This window comes from Trichomonas vaginalis, chromosome II (genome assembly GCF_026262505.1).
Source record: "Trichomonas vaginalis G3 chromosome II, whole genome shotgun sequence".
Lineage (NCBI taxonomy): Eukaryota > Parabasalia > Trichomonadida > Trichomonadidae > Trichomonas > Trichomonas vaginalis.
In genome coordinates, this window is record NC_067204.1 from 19,274,283 (window position 1) to 19,293,341 (window position 19,059).

General features: G+C 32.2%; 10 protein-coding genes and 1 pseudogene across 11 annotated transcripts, besides 7 other annotated features; 4 read left to right on the forward strand and 7 right to left on the reverse strand.

Moving 5' to 3' along the window:
* Window positions 1-310: part of a mobile genetic element that runs on past the window's edge.
* Window positions 311-1,432: 1,122 nt separating this feature from the next.
* TVAGG3_0571660 (negative regulation of ER-associated ubiquitin-dependent protein catabolic process) lies at window positions 1,433-2,525 on the forward strand (the record flags this gene model as incomplete). Its single annotated transcript, XM_001309962.2, has 1 exon — window positions 1,839-2,462. The coding sequence occupies one exon, from the start codon at window positions 1,839-1,841 to the stop codon at window positions 2,460-2,462; it is 624 nt and encodes a 207-aa protein (XP_001309963.1).
* A 92-nt stretch (window positions 2,526-2,617) lies between these two features.
* Window positions 2,618-5,763, reverse strand: TVAGG3_0571670 (uncharacterized protein; the record flags this gene model as incomplete). Its single annotated transcript, XM_001309961.1, has 1 exon — window positions 2,679-5,657. The coding sequence occupies one exon, from the start codon at window positions 5,655-5,657 to the stop codon at window positions 2,679-2,681; it is 2,979 nt and encodes a 992-aa protein (XP_001309962.1).
* An 847-nt stretch (window positions 5,764-6,610) lies between these two features.
* Window positions 6,611-7,195: a mobile genetic element.
* A 423-nt stretch (window positions 7,196-7,618) lies between these two features.
* On the forward strand, window positions 7,619-9,347 carry TVAGG3_0571690 (protein serine/threonine kinase protein; the record flags this gene model as incomplete). The annotated part of the gene is made up of 1 exon (XM_001309960.1): window positions 7,627-8,946. The coding sequence occupies one exon, from the start codon at window positions 7,627-7,629 to the stop codon at window positions 8,944-8,946; it is 1,320 nt and encodes a 439-aa protein (XP_001309961.1).
* Window positions 9,348-9,537: 190 nt separating this feature from the next.
* TVAGG3_0571700 (histone H3/CENP-A) lies at window positions 9,538-9,980 on the reverse strand (the record flags this gene model as incomplete). The annotated part of the gene is made up of 1 exon (XM_001309959.2): window positions 9,564-9,980. The coding sequence occupies one exon, from the start codon at window positions 9,978-9,980 to the stop codon at window positions 9,564-9,566; it is 417 nt and encodes a 138-aa protein (XP_001309960.1).
* Window positions 9,573-9,833: a centromere.
* Window positions 9,981-10,124: 144 nt separating the features above from the next.
* Window positions 10,125-10,430, forward strand: TVAGG3_0571710 (histone H4-2; the record flags this gene model as incomplete). Its single annotated transcript, XM_001309958.1, has 1 exon — window positions 10,125-10,430. One exon carries the CDS (start codon window positions 10,125-10,127, stop codon window positions 10,428-10,430), a length of 306 nt encoding a protein of 101 aa, XP_001309959.1.
* Window positions 10,431-10,704: 274 nt separating this feature from the next.
* TVAGG3_0571720 (cleavage involved in rRNA processing) lies at window positions 10,705-11,292 on the reverse strand (the record flags this gene model as incomplete). Its single annotated transcript, XM_001309957.1, has 1 exon — window positions 10,732-11,274. The coding sequence occupies one exon, from the start codon at window positions 11,272-11,274 to the stop codon at window positions 10,732-10,734; it is 543 nt and encodes a 180-aa protein (XP_001309958.1).
* A 1,311-nt stretch (window positions 11,293-12,603) lies between these two features.
* Window positions 12,604-13,907: a mobile genetic element.
* On the reverse strand, window positions 12,684-13,811 carry TVAGG3_0571740 (annotated as a pseudogene). Its single transcript has one exon. A coding segment is annotated over exon 1 (1,128 nt).
* Window positions 13,908-14,097: 190 nt separating the features above from the next.
* On the forward strand, window positions 14,098-14,316 carry TVAGG3_0571750 (cyclin-dependent kinase inhibitor 2C-related family; the record flags this gene model as incomplete). Its single annotated transcript, XM_001309955.1, has 1 exon — window positions 14,098-14,316. One exon carries the CDS (start codon window positions 14,098-14,100, stop codon window positions 14,314-14,316), a length of 219 nt encoding a protein of 72 aa, XP_001309956.1.
* A 71-nt stretch (window positions 14,317-14,387) lies between these two features.
* Window positions 14,388-14,420: a mobile genetic element.
* Window positions 14,421-15,197: a mobile genetic element.
* A 33-nt stretch (window positions 15,198-15,230) lies between these two features.
* Window positions 15,231-16,318, reverse strand: TVAGG3_0571780 (SNAP receptor protein; the record flags this gene model as incomplete). Its single annotated transcript, XM_001309954.1, has 1 exon — window positions 15,343-16,308. The coding sequence occupies one exon, from the start codon at window positions 16,306-16,308 to the stop codon at window positions 15,343-15,345; it is 966 nt and encodes a 321-aa protein (XP_001309955.1).
* Window positions 16,319-16,579: 261 nt separating this feature from the next.
* Window positions 16,580-17,196, reverse strand: TVAGG3_0571790 (dTDP metabolic process; the record flags this gene model as incomplete). Its single annotated transcript, XM_001309953.1, has 1 exon — window positions 16,612-17,196. The coding sequence occupies one exon, from the start codon at window positions 17,194-17,196 to the stop codon at window positions 16,612-16,614; it is 585 nt and encodes a 194-aa protein (XP_001309954.1).
* A 592-nt stretch (window positions 17,197-17,788) lies between these two features.
* Window positions 17,789-19,059: part of a mobile genetic element that runs on past the window's edge.
* Window positions 17,894-18,424, reverse strand: TVAGG3_0571810 (uncharacterized protein; the record flags this gene model as incomplete). Its single annotated transcript, XM_001309952.1, has 1 exon — window positions 17,894-18,424. The coding sequence occupies one exon, from the start codon at window positions 18,422-18,424 to the stop codon at window positions 17,894-17,896; it is 531 nt and encodes a 176-aa protein (XP_001309953.1).

Consider the following 19,059-nt stretch of genomic DNA (forward strand, 5'->3'; position numbering starts at 1 on the left):
AAATATCTTATTTGCCATATAATTATAAATACAATGAAACATATTCGAAATTGAAAAGAATGACTTTTTCTGTTCTTTCAATCATTCAATTTGAATTTTGCAATATTGGATTTCTGATTAAATAGCTATTAAAAACAACAAGCAATTTAACTTACATTCAAATTTATTTGTGTTATATTCAATCTTCTCAAAACTTATGATTTTCGGCTATAGCATGATTATATGCTATATAATATAATAAACATATAATAGTATCATTCTTTCAATTATTTGAAGAGAAAACCGAAAAAATCTATTTTCGGTCTATAACACTTTTAGAACATACAATTATTCTCATCAAAATCTTTTGGATTATCCATAATCATTATCTCATGTTTGCACTCACATAGGGTTGTTAAAAATATCAAAAATTAGCGTTTTGAAGACACCATGGTGTCTTATAATTTTCCCTTCCTTATTGGCGTGTAGAAATAAATGCGCCAATAGATTGAAGAAGAAGAATTGTTTTTCTCTTAATGAACTTTAATCCTTTTGATATAAGAATATTAAAAACATTAATATAATTTCGATTTCGGAAATTAAATTTCCAAATTTTTTGTCGATTTCGGAAATAACAGGATCCCGCATCCAACACGCAACAACAAAACACAAAACACACTTTTTGGTTCTTTCATCGTTTTAATCGTAATTTATGTAATAAATGATTTGGATAAATTTTACAAAAATAGAACCTATATTATATTCTTTTCAAAGATTCTTGCAAATCATCAAAAATAATTGTATTTTAAAAAACGATCAAATTATCCGTTCATTATTTTAAACTTAAATCAGTTTTTATGATTGACTAAAGCAATCATATTTATTCATCATTAAATAAACAAAAAAAAATAATATTTGAGAGTTATTTCAAAAAAAAAAACACATTGAATTTATTAATTTGTCTCAATTTCAGTATTATAAATTTTTATAATTTCAATATTTTGAAATACACTTTTTAATATTTCAATATTTATGATATTTCAATGCATTAAGTGGTCTCAAATTGAGCTTCTCAAATATAAGTTGGCCTATTCAAATAATAAAATTAAATAATATTTAAAATAATAAATAAAAGTGATTGAGGTCATAGCAAAACGGCTGTTTCAGTCATTTATTCTTAAAAATAAAAAGGGTAAAAACTAAATAAAATGGGTAAAATTCAATAGTGTCTGTGCTATTGTTCAATTTGAAGGTGTCTTTTGAAACCGCAAGACACATTGAATTTTTGAATAGTGTATTATTGTTTTGACAGACACCAATGAAAAAAATAAAATGATATTTATTTTAAATATATAAGATCCTTATATAAAATATAAATATTTTATCGTTTTATTTTCTTGTTTTAGAAATGTTTTTTATTGAAAAATCAATAAAACTAACTCCAAAATAAAATTTTTGATTTAAAGACACTATGATGACACCAGGCAAATCTTCCAAGACACCTATCGTCGGGAATCTAACAACCCTACACTCACAATAGATCAAAGATGTTACAAAAAAAATTCCAAAAATATTCCAAATTTGAAATTTCTAGAAGAATTTTTTAGACATTTTTTTATCATTTTCTCATTTTTCAAATATTTTTGGAAAAATTCTAAAAATATTTATTAATAATTGGATAGTATTTTGATTTATTTATCATTGTCTTTTATAATTTTGATGAATGAATCAAAATTCTAAATTGAAAACCAGAAATATTGTCATATGGAACTTGGTTTATAGTAAATTCAATAGACATTATGTATCAAATTTGATATTTTCTTTTTTCAAGTTTAGATTTTACCAAGGCTTCTAAATACATGAATCAAGAAGAATCGCTTAAACAGATTTTTGGCGAAGATGACCTTAAAAAGATCAGATCCAACCCGTCAGTAGCAGGATATCTTGATGATCCAGAGTTCTGCACTATGATGGCTGATATTAATCAAAACCCTCAAAATATTCTAAAATATCAAAGCAAATTCTCCAATCCTCTTGCTTTGATGTCAATTTTACCTCTAATGATACCAAATGATCAAATAGCAAAAGAAAAAGCTAATGCAGCCAATAAAAAAGAACAAGCAGATAAAGCAAAACAACAAGGAAATGACTTTTTCGCAAAAGGAAATTACGCAGCTGCTCTTGGTAAATATAATGAAGCAATAATTTTAGATCCAGAAAATATCATATATCATACAAACAAATCTACGGCACTTATGAAGCTTGAAGACTACAGAGGTGCAGTATCTGCAGCACTTTCTGCAATTAGCGTTGGCAAGAAAAATTTTGCGGGTGAAGAACTAATGTGGAAGGCCTACATGAAATTGGGCACAGCTTATAAGGCTTTAGGCGAAAAAGATCAAGCTATTCAGGCATTTGAATCTGCATCAAGATTTAAAGAAGATAAACTTACAATTGAAGCTCTAAAGCAGCTACGAAATTAATGTACGTAAGAGATAAATCCTATACTTTTTATATTTGTGTTTTATAAATCATAATTTTCTTAATATCAAATTTTTAAAGGGCCCAAACAGGAAACAACATTATGGTAATTCAAGAGTAGAGGAATATGGCTCTGTAAAGGTCTAAAAAATCTAAATTCAATACAACATTTTTTTAACATTTAAAAAATGGTAAAATACAAACAAAACATAATAATATTATGATGGTGGTAATGGAGGAAGTTTCTGCTTCTTATGAAATGTATTGAACATCTCAGTTTTATTTTTCTCATCCAAAACCAAATTCCTATCTTCAATTTGGAGCTTAATAAGTGCCTTCTCAAGCTTCTTTATGTTCTTATCTAATATTGGACACTTTTCGCATGGTTTTTCCATAATTTCACGAATTTCACGTTTTTTATCAGCGATGTGAGTCAACATCTCCATACATCTTTCATTTAGATCATCTACAACAGCGTTATATTTGTTTTGAACCGCTTGGTAATTATCATTAATTTCTTTAATTCTTTCTTCGGCATCTTTTCTTGCAGCTTCGATCTGCATCTGCGCATCTTCATAATGATCCAATTCATCACTATTTAATTTGCTAATAACTTCTTCTTCTTTCGTATGAAGCTCTTCTGTATAAGTTTCTCTTGCTTTTGCAACGATATCAAGCGTTTCAGCTCTTAAACCATCTTCTAGTGCTTGGTTTGAAGCTTCTACACCACAAAGATCGTTTTGGATATATTCAATATTTAATTCAAGGTCGGATTTGAGTTTTTCGAGTTGTTGTGATATCTGCATGGATTTTTCTTGTTCTTGGACAATCATTGGCTGATATTCGAGTTTAATTGCTTCGACAATTTTTGCTTTTTCTTGTTCAAGCTTCATTTTAAGTTCACTGATCCTTGATTCAACAGTATCTATCTGTCTCATCTTTCTTAGAACTTCCTGTTCGTTTTGAGAGAACTTTTCTTCAAGTAAATAAATTGCTCTTTCTCTAGCTTCGACTTCATCATTCAGGATCTTAATATTTCCACTTGTTTCATCTTTCTTCTTTTGAAGAGCTGCTTCGTAGTTCTTTTGAGCTTCTTCCAACTGCATTTTGAGTTCAAAAGTATTATTCATAGCTTCCATGTAATTATTCTTTGTGTCTTCTAATTGTTTAAGACCTTCAGCTTCTTCTCTTTTGAGAGAACGACGAACTTCCATGAATTCTTGCCTCTTTTTGTCCAAATTTGTATCTTGAATAACAATTGGATCTTTTCCAGGGCTTGATGTAGGTGTAGGGATTTTTACTGGCTCATCAAGTGGACTTGATGTTGATCTTGATGTAGATCTGGAAGTTGATCTTGAAGTATCTCTTGAAGAAGTCTTTTGTGATGATGAAGGAGTCTTTGCTACAGGTGTTTTAGATATATCAGCAATAGGTGATGGAGGAATTTCGATTTTCAGTGGATTTTGCTTCTCAGAATTCTTTGTTGGAGTTTTTTCGGAGTATTTCGGAACAGGACTTTCAGCCATCATCACAGGTGTCCTCAAAACATCATCTCTCGGGGAGATTTGAGATGATGATATACTCGAACTTCCGGTAGACAAAGGCGGGGGCATTAACAGCTCTAATTCTGCTTCGTGCTGAGCCTTAAGAGCTTTCATCTTCTCGTTAATTGCGTTTTGGACCCTTTGTTCCATTTCAATTCTCTGTTGTTTTTCTTCTGCAGCCTCTTCTTCTTCATTATTCGCTTCATCGGATGTATCACCGAGAATAACCTTATTTTCTGCAATAATAGCTTCAAGCTCGCGTGTCAAAGCTTCGATTTTTGCGTTATAATATTTTATATCTTTTTCGCCTTGCCTTTTTGCTTCTTTTTCCTCATCATCGAAATGCTGATTGATTGTAGCTCTATCTTCTCTCCATTGTTCTTTAGTTTGAGTGATTTCATTTTCAATATTATTTACTTCATCGGCCATTTTCTTAATTTCAGCATCATGTTGATCTTTAATCTGCTTAATATGTTCAGCATAAAGTCTTTCCTTTTCTTCCAAGTCCGCATTCGATTTATCTTTATCATTTTCAATAGAATTTCGTAATTGATTCAAAGAATCAGTCATTCTCATTAATTTTGCTTCAAGACTCATTGTTATTTCTTTCTTAGCAATCTCAATATTCGTATCGTGATTGTCTATAAGCTCTTGGAGCTGGTTTTCGTACTCTTTTTGTTTTTCTTCAATTGTAGCTTTCATTTTCAGTTCATTTTCTTTGATTTGTTGTTTAATCTCTCTATTTTTGTTCTCAAGGAACTCGATTTTCGATTTCTTTTCCGAAATTTGTTGATTTAAATTTGCTTCGTTTTCTTTGAATTGTCTTTCGCATTCTTCTTTCACTTGGTTCCATTTAGACTCTAATGCAGGTCCTACTTCTGTATGGCTCTTCTGTAAATCTTCGTAGGATTGCTTTAATTCGAGAACTTTTTTCTCATCGGGTTCTAGTTTTTCGTCGAGTCTTTCTTTGTGCCTTTTAAGTGTTTCATTATTTTGAGTAATTACTTGAGTGACATCTTTCATTCTTTGGTCAATTGCAGCATTTAAATCATCTGAAGCTTTTTTCGTAGCATATTTGGTCATTTCTAAAGCATCTAGTTTAGAACTAAGCTGCTTTTCAAAATGATCAGTAAACCTTTGCGTTTCAACTTGTATTTTTTCATTCATTGAAGAATTAGCAGCAGTAATTCGTTCATTTAGTAAAGCAACTGTTTTATTATGCTCTTCTCGCTTTTGATCGAGTTTCTTGTTCATTACTTGCTGTTGATTTGAGATTAAAGTTTCTAAAATCGATTGACTGTTTTGATATGATTTCTTTTGCTCATTGCTAAGCCTTTCAAAACTTTCATCTATTGTGGATAAGGAGTCCATGAGTTGTTTATACGACTTTGTGTAAAGAGTATCTAAAGATTCAACTCTATTTTTCTTGAAATTCTTTACTCTACTCTGTATTTTAAGCGATCTGTCGGAATCTTCATCAACATCCATGGAGATAGCAATGTTTCGATATCTACCGAAAACTTCATCGCAAAGAGGCAAAGTATTCTTTAATTCTTGCATTCCTTTCTCACCATTTGTCTTAGACATCGTTCTGATCGAGCCAAAGAGCTCTTGGATATAATACCTACCCTTCTCTTTGGCTTCGGTACTCATTATATAACGTATATTTCCTCATTTTTATCGGCGTGAAGAAAGATGATAAATCATCATGTAACTCAATAATCACAAATAATATGGATTAAATTTCTATAGTGAAAGGTATTAGTATAGTCTCTGCTTTAAATACTACAAACTTTCCTGTTCAAAATGCTTTTTTCAATTCACAATGACTTCAAATTGATAATAATTAATAATGATTGTAGAATGAAGCTATATTTGTGTTAAATATATATCTTATAAGATGATTCATGCTTATAACAATAAAATTGAGGACGAAAATCAAGTATTTGGAATTAACTTTCGTTGATATATGTGTCATGCGATTATCTTAATCACATTGTGACAAGGTTGAGGCTATGTGTTAAAACAGAATAAATTCTCAACAACCGATTGAAGTCGGACTAAAATCATCTATTCTATTATAGTAAATTAGATATTAATCTACTAGAAACATCTTGTCATAGTATAATTTTCAGGCTAAAGCTATTCTTTTTAATTTCATAATAGAATCCATCATACTAAATTTGAAATTTACAAAGAATTAGCTCTTTCATGTAAAATACAATCAAATCGTACATATAGTTTCCAAATAATCCAATAAATGATCGTAAATTCTGATAAAAATCGTTTGATGCATTATGGCGCGTAGCGAGATAGCTTTATACATATCTAAACCATAGGAATGCATATTCAACTCATACATTCGGGCCAGAAATTCACAAGATTTTGTGGCAAAATTCATTATTTACAGTTTTGCTATCTTCCACAGAAATATATCAGGATATATGTGGTCTAAAATACTTTATTTTGTTGATAATTTCTGCCTGTAACATTTTTTGGATGATAAAGTTTCAAAATTTCGAAATATGAGCTTCAAAAAATAATACTTATCTCAAACTTCCTTAAAATTCTGCTAGATTCTTTTTTCAATGATATAAGATTTTGACGAGTAGGGGTAATTTTAGCTAAAAGTAACACACTTGTAAAAAGTGACACACCCGTGAAGGGTGTGATTACCGATCGGTAATTTCGACAGTTTAGAATTTAAAATTTTTTATGGAACTGTTGCGAGTTTCATAAAGAATTTAAGGAATATAAACAAAGATTTGAATCAAAATCTTAGACCTAAGCCGCTCGATTCGCTCGCGGCTTCCGCGAATTACAGATCAGCAAAGATTTGAATCAAAATCTTCGAACTAAGCCGATCGCTTCGCTCGCGGCTTTCTTTATTATTTTAAATTTGCATATTTCCATCAAAAGTTCATAAGGTAAAAAATTTCGTTTATATTATTGCAAAATAAAATCTTCATTATCAAAATAATATTAAATGATAATATAATATAATTTATAAACAACTATTATTTAATAAAGTTTAATTGCCAAGGTTCATCTAATTTTTTGTTTTTAATGTTTTATGAATTTTATTTATCATGTATATATCTAATGAAGATTATATATGTAGAAGATAAGTACCTTAATATGTACGTAAAAATTAATGAAATTTATTTTGAATGTAGAACCGAGCAATTTTCCCTGTCACTTTTAGCATATCTTGAGTGCTGTGATTCTTGAGCAACATCACTCGAGCATTTTAGATAGTACCAATGCTGATATGCTGCTGTGCTTTTACTGGCTAAACTGTAAATGGCAGATCGATTATTCACAGAACGATTGAATCAGAATTTTTTAATTCGATATTTAGGTTTAACTTGTCCTAGTAATTATTAATTTGAGAAAATTTCGTTAATTCAATATTTTTTCCCAGATTAAACATAAAAATGGATCAGCTAGAATTTTCTATTATTATTTCATTAAAAAATAGAGTTTATTGAAAAAAATTAAACCTGCGGTTAAAATTTGTTATCAAATTTTTGGTTAATTTATTTTAAATTATGAATATAAATATATCTAGCTTTCCGAAAAATAACCGTTCAAAAAGTGACTAGATTAATTCTATATAACCATGAAATCAACAAATAAAGAACAAATGCAAGTATATCACAAGATTCATGATTATGTTGTTGGAGTTGAAATTGCACGTGGTGCCTTCAGTTCAATTCGTGAAGCGTTCAGAACAGATTCTCCTGGTTCATATGCTATGAAATTGATTTCCAAGAAAAAAATCAGACAATATATCACATCTAAAGAAATGATCTTCAGTGACTCTGTGATTGCACCACTATTATTCCATCCTAATATTGCAAGAGTTTATCAGACCATTGAATCAGTTGCTCAGCATTTTCAAATCATGGATTTATTTCAAAAGAATACTCTCTTATACTATATTCAGTATAATTCTCTTACCACAGAGCAACTTTTGACTTATTTAGATCAGATATTATCTGCAATTGAGTATCTTCACCTTCATGATCTTTGCCATCGCGATATCAAGCCAGAGAACATTTTAATGACAGATGGAAATGAAGTTAAACTTACAGACTTCGGTTTTCTAACTTTTTCATTTGACGGAAAGAACAGTGGAACATGCGGCAGCCCAGGATATGCCGCACCCGAGGTCTTCTTGTTCAACGTTTACGATGGCAAAAAAGCTGATATTTGGAGCATTGGAGTTCTTGTTTATTCTCTCTTTGCTGGTACATGTCCGTTCCCATCGGATTTGAAGCAATCACCTCACATTTATCTTGACCAAGTCGATTTTACGAAAATTCCTGATTGCGTTCAATCATTCGTTAAAGATTGCCTGAAACTTGATCCAAATGAACGCCCTACGGTATCACAATTGCGCGAATATACTTGCTTCGACTCAATTAAGCGAGCACAAAAGAACGAAAGACCAGATTTAATATCTCCAATATTAAAGCCACAGTTTTACGCTCCAACCAAGCTTAGCCAGTATCTCTCTATTCCGCAAACCGAAATCCTAGCTTCACTACAGCAAAAAGGCTCTTCCCCAGAGAAAATTTTATATTCTTTGCAATCAGAGCTTCCATTCCTTCCATTCCCACGTTTATCCAGCTGCCCAAGTCCAGGAAGATTACCTAACATCCTTAATGACGTATTTTGCGAAGGCAGTTACAAGATTTTATCTGCAATTTCATCACATCTTCTTCCGATGAGGTTTTGCATATCCCAACAGCCACAGGGCGAACTGAGGGCTGTTCTCAACACAAATGGCGAAGATATTTGTTTCGACATTGAACTGTTCGATATGCCAGGCAAAAATCTTTGTGATGTCAAGATTAAGGCAGGAAAAACGGCTGCTGCATATGCGGCCGAGCTACGAAAGTTTTTGACAGATAATTTCAACGTCGAAAAATTTTAATAGATTTTATATCAAATAAGTAATTTACAATGAATGATCCGCACTCACCATCGCCAAAAGTGCTATTTTACGCCATTATTATTTGATTCCAACGAAAATTAATTTGGACATACCTCATGGTCTTTCAAATTATCAGTCCACCCATATTTGGTTAACATTTACATCCATACGATACCTTGTTAATACAATTCCATCCACTCACAACGAGTTTTCTTTTCATTTTTCAAATTATTTTCTTATTTCATTTGTAACTTACTTATTTTATTATATTTGGATCTAGTAGAATTTTAGAGTATACAGTTCTCCTTTCTTAATGTTGATATTTATTTTTATATCAACATATTTATAGAATTCACCACTTATAAATTGTTTATTTTGTTAGTAGAATAAATCATCTCTCTCATCCCTTTCCTATTCTTCTTTATCTTTCTAATTTTAAACAAATTAATATTTTTCATCCCTTTCATGGCTTGTAACTGCACTTTATGATAATTGATTGTATAGTTAAGTTTGATTTTCAAAGTTGGTACTTAAAGCGCTATAGACTAACTCAAGAATGGAAAATTAGTATTAACATAAAAAATATACTAATTCAAAAAACATATTCGGTTTTTATTTTAGTTACGCTCGCCACGGATACGCTGAGCAAGTTGGACATCACGTTCCATGATTGTGACTCTGTTAGCATGGATGGCGCAAAGGTTTGTATCTTCGAAAAGACCGACAAGGTAAGCTTCAGAAGCTTCTTGGAGAGCAGCAATGGCTGAAGACTGGAAACGAAGATCACCACGGAAGCCAGAAGCGATTTCTCTGACGAGACGCTGGAATGGGAGCTTACGGATAAGGAGATCTGTGCTCTTCTGGTACTTACGGATTTCACGAAGTGCAACTGTACCTGGGCGGAAACGATGTTGCTTCTTGGCACCCTGGGAATCGATTGTTGGTGTTGACTTGCGGGCGGCCTTGGCACCGAGGGACTTACGTGGGGTCTTGCCACCTGTTGACTTTCTAGCTGTCTGCTTTGTACGAGCCATTATCAAAAATAATGATATTCAAAGAAAAATTGAGAGTAATGGCGGGAAATTTATTTTGCCATTTTTAGCCAATAATTTTTGAATATCCATTTTAGGGAGTTGGCGCTATTTTTGTGATGAATCAAAAACTGTCATAAGTTATAAATGTCCGGCAGAGGCAAAGGTGGTAAAGGTCTCGGTAAGGGTGGTGCTAAGCGCCATCGTAAGGTTATGCGTGAGAACATCCAGGGTATCACAAAGCCAGCTATCCGTCGTCTTGCTCGTCGTGGTGGCGTTAAGCGTATCTCTGGTGATATCTACGAAGAAGTTCGTGGCGTCCTTCGTCACTTCCTTGAGAACGTCATCCGTGACTCCGTTACATACACAGAACATGCTCGTCGTAAAACAGTTACAGCAATGGATGTTGTTTATGCCCTCAAGCGCCAGGGTAAGACACTCTACGGTTTCTAAACTATAATTGTCATGTATATAATTAATATCTTTTTAATTTGTAAGTTTATTTTTTTTAAATAAATTTGATTTTGTTTTATCTATAAAAAGCTACTTAGAATGAAAAATATGTTGAAGTTTCATTTTGTAACCTCATTGTCTAGTCAAATGTTTTCCCAATATCTTAATCCATCTAGATTAGAATTAATAGAATAACAATAAAATCAGTTCTGAGATATCACAATGCTAAAAGTCTATACTATTTTGATAAAATCTAATATAACTCTATTTTTATAAAAAAATCAAATCAGAAAAAAAGATATTATATAACACCAACCTTCTTATCCTTAGCAAGAAGCTTTTTGTTACGCTTCTTAAGATATGCATTTAATCGTCCTGTGCTCTGAAGCTCATCAAATTTCTTCTTCTGTTGCATTAACTTCATATCTTGCTTACCCATCCAAAATGGACGTTTTCCTTCTGCTATTCTTTGCCTTTCCTCACGGTGCCATTGAATACTTGCATTAACATCATCAATCTTTGATGCCATCGTTTTATGCTGATCTTTAAGCGATTGTAAACGTTTCTTGAATTCAGGATCGTCTGCAAGAGTAGGATCATCTTCTAATTCTTTTTGCATTTGAGAAATTTCTTGTTCTCTATTCTTTTGTAAAAACGCATAGTTCTTAACAAATCCAACTTTATCAATTTCACCACATTCTTCTCTAAATCTTGGGTCTGTTATTTTATGAGATTCTTCAGTATCAAGCAGTTTCCTACCACATGGCTTAGATGTAGATAGCTCTTGTGGAGCATTCCTTGATTTCTTGGATCGAACTTTTTTCTTATGATGTTCTTCACTCATTAAAATCTTATATCGGCGCTACACGCCAATAAACCGAGGACATCTTATTGCTTTCGACTTTAAATTTTACCAAAATCTTTGTGGACAATGTTTTCCGCATATATAACATAACATTTTCTCCTAATGAAAATATATACGACTTTTGAATTTAAAATTTTTTAATGTCTGACCAAGACATAAATCCAAATAAATACAGTGAACTGCGAAGTACCTATAAGTACTACATTGATTCATATAGTGCGCTTTATCAGTTAAAAACGGACAAAGAAGAAGAATTAAACGATATTTACAAAATGATCAAAACAGAATTGATTGATTCAAAGAAATATCCACCCAATAATATTATGGAAGACATTTTAAACATTATTCCGTATAATAATCGCTATACAAAGTCATATTTAACTCTTGCCAAACTCATATATGATGAATATCATGTCAAAGAGGTCAACAAAGTTTTCTATATTTCAAGCTTCCTGTTTTATAATGAATATGGAATTAAATTAATCAAATCCGAAAATTTCGTAGAAATTAATTATGAAAATATGGATATTCATAAAGAAGATACAATTTACAGAGCAATTATGTATAATGACAAAGAAAAATTCATCTCATTCACTGAAATTGAAGGATTTAATAAAAATGTAAGACTTACAAGCAGGATTTTTCAAAAATTTCAGAGTAGTTATTCATTACTTGAATTATGTTGTTACTATGGAGCAGTTGATTGTTTCAAGTTTTTAAGAACGAAATTTAACTCAGAAATAACTCAAAAATGTCTAGAACTTTCATTTTTAGGAGGAAATCCAGAGATCATGAGTGAATGTTTGAAATATGAAGAACCAGAAGAAGAATCAATGGAATATGCAATTATTTCGCACAACATTGATTTTGTGACATTCTTGATGAATGAATACAATATTAAAATCAACTTAAATGATTGCGAAAAATATAAGAATCTTGAATCATTTTTAGTTTATTTTGATCAAACTCATGATTTTAACAATTGCTTTATTTACTCAGTGATGTTTAATATTCCATCCCTTTCAGAATATTTCTTTTCACATGGTACTAATATCAATGAAAAAGATAACGATGGAGAAACCGCACTTCATATTGCAGCATTAAATAATAGTAAAGAAACAGTTGAGTTTCTTATTTCACATGGTGCAAATATCAACGAAAAAGATAAATATAGATGGACAGCTCTTCACTTTGCAGCACAATATAATAGTAAAGAAATGGCTGAACTTCTTATTTCACATGGTGCAAGTATTGATGAAAAAAATATAAATGGAGAAACAGCTCTTCATTTTGTAGCAATGATTAATATAGGGTGTCCAAAGGTGTGTTTAGCACAAACCTGAATACTGCGAATAGAAATAAACAAGTTACATATATATAAAGTTTATTTAAATATAATCACCATTGGATTCAATCACGCGTTCGCAGCGATCGATCCAGGCTTGAAAGACACGCTTTAAATCATCATGAGAAAATTGCTCAAATTGCTCTCTTACAAAATTTTCAAGATCATCTGGACTCGCGAATTCGCGTCCTTCAGCTCTCTTTTTTAGCGTGCCGAATAAATAAAAGTCAGAGGGTGCAATATCAGGTGAATAAATTGGGTTTGGAACAACTTTGACATTGTTTTCCAACAAGTAATTCATTACCTTATGACTTTTGTGAACTCTTGAATTATCAAAATGAATTGCAAACTTTTGTTTTTGTTGTTTGGATTTCTCAAACTCATCAGAATTGATAATTTGAGTAAGAACATTGTCAATTAGATACTGAGCATTCATCGTATTAGGTTTTTGAAGAATATCAATTGCGATGATGCCATTCACGCCCCAAAAAACCGACAACATCATCATTGGTGTGTCAATTTTTTTCTTCGGGAATGTTTGCGGATTTTCATCCTTCGGGATCCACATGATTTTGGCTTCTGTTGCATATTGAAACCAAGACTCGTCCCCTGTTACTAAAAAGCGAAACTTCTTGGATTGATACGCAGCCAATATAGAGAGGAGCTCTTTCGAAGATTGGACTCTAGATTTTTTTTGAACTGAATTAAGGTTGTGCGGAACCCAACGTGTATACGCTAGTTTGTAGTTCAAATAATTGTGCAGATAATAACTGACTGTTGTACGTGGTATCTTTGTCATCTCCTCTATCCTTCTGAGTGATGCTCTTGGGTCTTCATCTAGCGCTTGAAGAATTGCTTTGATTTTTCTTTGATCCGGCGATTTTTTGTCAATTTTTATGATGGGCGCCTTTTTGTTCATGAAGTGATACATCCTAACATGATACGTTACAGTGGAATAGCTAGGAGCATCCATACCGAAGCATTTTACCAATGTCTCGTAGATTTTTTTACAGTCTTTGCATTTTTTTTGCAAGAGCGAGGATGTTTTCTTTATGATTCATTAAAAAATGAAAAAAATCCCGCCAAAATTTCCCGCGAAACCGCCTCTTGTCTCAAAATTCATTTTATATCCCGGCATGGCGCCAAAATACAACATACTCATCATATACATATATTCATATTTTTTATTATATATTTATAATCAGCATATATCTCCTTTAATAGTCTCATATAGAGCGCTGTGCTAAACGCACCTTTGGACACCCTATAGTATAGAGATAGCCGAACTTCTTATTTCACACGGTGCAAATATCAATGAAAAAGATGAGGATGGGAAAACTGCTCTTCATTTTGCAGCATATTATAATAGTAAAGAAATAGCCGAACTTCTTATTTCGAATGGTGCAAATATCAACGAAAAAAATATAAATGGAGAAACAGCTCTTCATTTTGTAGCAATGATTAATAGTATAGAGATAGCCGAACTTCTTATTTCACACGGTGCAAATATCAATGAAAAAGATGAGGATGGGAAAACTGCTCTTCATTTTGCAGCATATTATAATAGTAAAGAAATAGCCGAACTTCTTATTTCGAATGGTGCAAATATCAACGAAAAAATAATTACTATATCTGGAAATATTAAAACAAAAAGTTTAGCCTTAAACCCCAAATGATCGAAATTTAGGGCTTTGGCAAACCGACTACAGTAACACCCTTAATATATACATATATATTGATTTTTAAAGAAAATGTCAGAAAGTGGTAATTGGACCCTTAAGGGTGCCGGAAAGTGAAGTGAAAGCTATTATAAAAACAACACTTTTCAAACCCATAAAATCATTTTTATTTTGTTTTGTTTATATGAGTATAAACCTTAAGTGATGATGTATCATAGTATCATATTCAAACTAAGTGAAAACGATGTTTATGATTATAAGGTTATCGAAAACATACAAAAATCATACAAAATTTTTAAAATCTGAAAGGGAAAAAGTGCATTTATCTCAACATATGAGAATTGAAAATAAACTTTATTCTGTAAAACTTTTAGTATAACTATTGAAATTTTGTGTTTAATGTATCTCACTGGCTTAAACACAATATTGGAGGACTAGATACAAATCTAATTAAACTTTGAATGAGACCATTTCGACTGGAAACCACTACCATTGGGTTTGTTCCCTAATGGTAATTAGCAGAATCCAGTGAGATGGTAGTGCAATCGGTCTTAGTTTTGAAGTTACCCACTAATTGCATCTCGACACTTTTTAACAAGTGCCAAATGTTTTCTGTAAAATATCTAGTATCTTGTACCTAGATATCATTCCTGCAGTATCAGCCCCTGCCATGGAATAACCAGGGACTAGATAGGTCCGCAAGTTCGAAAATTGAGAAGCAGTTTTCTTCATACTGGAAGTATCCAAGACCTCAGCATCATAGAAGTAAAAACCTTAGTATATACACTACTAATATATGTTTCAATATCATTAATATCTTTACTACAAATGAAGTTATGAGCAATACTCGAAATCGCGTCACCTCACTTTCCGGCACCCTTAAAGTAATTTTTTTCCCTATGATAGAATTGATTTTTTATGAATAAACGTAAATATAGCATACATTGATCATACTCTATTTTTTTATTGTTTCAAAATCTAAAAAAAAGATATCAAGGTGTAAATAACGTACATTTTTATAAACTAAGCTAGTGAAGATTTTTCTCCATACAGTTTTATTATATTAGTAACATTAGGAGTTGGTGCTGGCGAAGATCCACCACCAGATTTCTTCATCTTTTTTCCAATAATAATTCCTCCAAAAATAATAATCAAAAGAATAACAATAATCATATACCAATAGAAGCACTTTGATGATTGATGATGATCGGCCTTTTGCAACTGAATATTTCCTTTCTTAATCTCTTCAGCGGCTTCTTCAACTTTTCCATCAATTCTATCAAGCATCGTACCCTGCTCAACAAGCACGGTACCAAGATCAGCGAATAATTGGTTCAATTGATTCATCATTCCGATCAAATTTGTTAATTCTTCATTTCTTTGACGTAACATGTTTTCATTGCTCTTTACTTGAGCAATTTGTGAGTCTGTAAAAGCCACATCATCAATATCATCAAGTACACCATCATCATTTTCATCATCTTCAAATCTTGCAGCTCTTTCTTTCTGCTTCTTAATTGTTTTGATGTAATCGGCTTGCATATCTCGGAAATGAATTGTTATATCTCTTAAACGAGCTGAATAACCGTATTGCATGTTATTTTGAATTGTTCGACTCTGTTTTGAAAGATTTGGATCTGTAATACGAATAGCATCACGTAATTGTTGTATTTGAGTCGATATTTGTTGGGTTTTTGCTTCTATTTCAAGATCAAGCTTTCTATCATTTCCAAAATCGATTCTCTTACGTTGTTTGTGCATATCTGCAAGATTTTGAATTTCCATTTGAATCATATTGAATTTGGTTTCAACCATATTTGATTTTTCAACAACGTTCGATGAAGTTCCGAATTCTGGAGCTAATGTTGGATTTAACTCGTCTTCAAGTTGGCTTTTATATGAACCACGTGATTTAGCTGTACCAGAACGATATGTCTTATATTGGGCAGTCCTGTCCCTTAAATAACCCATTTGTTGTTCTTTCTCCATTTTCTCATATAAAATTTTTTTTTATCGAATCGATTTTAGAGTTTGAAACATTATTTCTCTCCTAACTCTAAAAATAATTGAATAAACATGAGACATAGTGATAACAGATGTCTTGGAAATGCTTCTGCTTTGAAATATCAGTTTCATTATTTGAAAAACAACTTTGGACCACATAATTTCCATTACTTTTATGCCAACATAGGGAAAATCAATAAACAATTTCCTGTCGCATAATGAAGAATAGTTTTCCCAACTATATCTGTGAAAAAAAGGAGATTTATAGTCCACAAATTTTATTTCATTTTATAAGCTAAAATATTCTTTGATAACCTTTTGTATATCTTCAGATACTTTTTCTAATGGTTGATTGCCGTCAATAATGCGCCAGCGGTCATCTTTCAGTGATAAGAAAAGTTCACGAACTTTATTCTGAAATTCAGTCTTTTCGTATATTTCCTCACCAAATCCCTTACGTTTTGCTTGAACTTCAGGGGAAATATCAATAAATATAACAAGATCAGGTTGAGGAAGTCCTTTTTCTGGAGCCAAACACCAGTCAACATCCATACCTTTAGCAGCTGAATAAACAACGCCACTATAATAGTATCTATCGCAGATTATAGTTGTGCCGTTATTCAAAAGTTCCTTGATTTTTGGTGATAATTCCCATCTATTTGCTGTAAACAATAAGTGGATTGCTTCGTCAACAAGATTTGAAGACTTCTTTAAATAAGCATTGATCATCTGACCAATCTCTGTTGTTCTATCAGGAAAACACATCTGTTCTACTTTGGGAAATAGTCCTGAATTAGCGAGAAGCTTGCATTGCGTTGATTTACCTGAACCATCACAACCTTCAAAGAGAATAAATTTCCCTCTTGTACTCATTTGCCACTTTTCAATATAACTAAATCATTAATAGATTTCTCAACCTTGATGCAATCTCCAGTACATATACTTGGCCGATAAACAGGGAAAAATGACAAGCATATCATGTTTCTAATTATCCGAATGAGTTAATAAGGTTTTATGATCTATTGTGTGAAGATACAAACTTACTACGATTCCGTAGTCCACAAAATCAACTTGGTTATAATATTATTTCTAACTTCAGGTGGCTACGCTTGCCCTTCGGGCATGCATGCCACCTTCGGCAAAATAAACATATATCGATTATAGGATAAGCGTTTATTCATTTATTTCATTTTAGATCTTTCGCCCGAACCTCTCGAATTTGGCAATGTTTCGCCCAAAAGTCCTCATAATTTGTGAGAATTGAGAACTCTTTCGATCTTTCGCCCATGTTTTGTCCAAAATATTAATGACTAAAATTAAAAATTGGATGTTAAGTTACTGTAAATTCATAATGTAAAAAGTATGGCCGTTGTCCACTATGTCAAGTTTCATCACAAGCAGTCCAGCATTTCGATGTGATTTATGAGATTATTATATATATTGTGAACATGATATACTATAGGATAAAAAAAAAAAAAAAAAAAAAAAAAGGTAGTGGGGCTTCCAGGCACTTCGTGCCCTCTAGCCCTGAAGATGTTTAGTATAAATGAAGTTTTTATTCGGAAAATTGTTAGTCTTCTGGTGTGAATTCGGAGGACTCTTCTTCTTCAACATCAAAGTCATCTGGTGTATCGAACTGAATGTATGAAAGCCAAATGTTGTATGTGTTTTCCAATTGGCTTTCAAACTTGAGATACATTCCATGCATGAGTGTTATTTCAGTTTCAACGTAGAGTTGCTGATGTGGCTTGAAGACATGCATGAGAATTGGTCCTCCAAATTCGTCCTTGAAAAACTTGCAGTAGCAAACATAAACTGAGATAGAGTCTCCTTCTTCAATGTCTTCTGCTTGGTTAACGAAATGAATAGCAATTTTGCGTACTTGAATTGTGTTGTTGTCTGAGTAAAATAATGGTTTGAACTTGGGGTTGAGTGAGCTAAGACATTGCCATTTTGCTGTTTCTTGTCCGTACTCACGTTCTTCTTCGTCATCCTGATATCCGTAACTCTTTGATTTGAATTCGACCCAAAGCTGTTCGACTTTTTTTGCAGCTTTGGGTGGAAGACTTTCAATAAGCTGACATATAGTTCTGTCAACCATTATCTTTGTTATTGTTGGAAAATAGTTGACAATTGTGTCACCTAATTCGAATGGGTCAGGTGTTTCTTTTTGTAGTTTGGTAAAGTCTGCAAGAACTTTGTTGAGTTGTTCACAATATTCTTTGTTAAAAGTTGCAGGAACTCTTTCTTCTGGCTTTGAATTGAAGTATTCTTCAGACAATCTGAGTAGTATTTTGCGTAGTTCAGCGTTGCTGTGGTTCTTTGTAATACGGAGCTCGTTTGGTATTGTTTTTGGTAGTGAAAGTGGCTTTGGATTGAGTGAATTGCAGGACAAATTTGAATTTGAATTGTCTGTTCTGCTTGGAGAATGTGTAGATGCTGCAGTTTGATATTGAGGTTCTAAACCTGTGGGTGCTGAAAGTCTGCAAGCAATTTCTTCAGGTGAATTTGGAGCGAACACGCTAGCGAATGCCATTAGACAAAAATAAACTGTTTTTTTCAAATAAGAGTTTGAGATGAACCGTTTTCGTCAACGGAGACCCCCTCTATTTTTTTATTTTATTTAATAGTTACCGTTGGAAAACCGTTCCATCTCAAATATTGAATGAACTATAAACGTTTTTTGTTTTCTATATATACTTTTTTGTCCAACGGTAAAACTTTTTACACAACGGT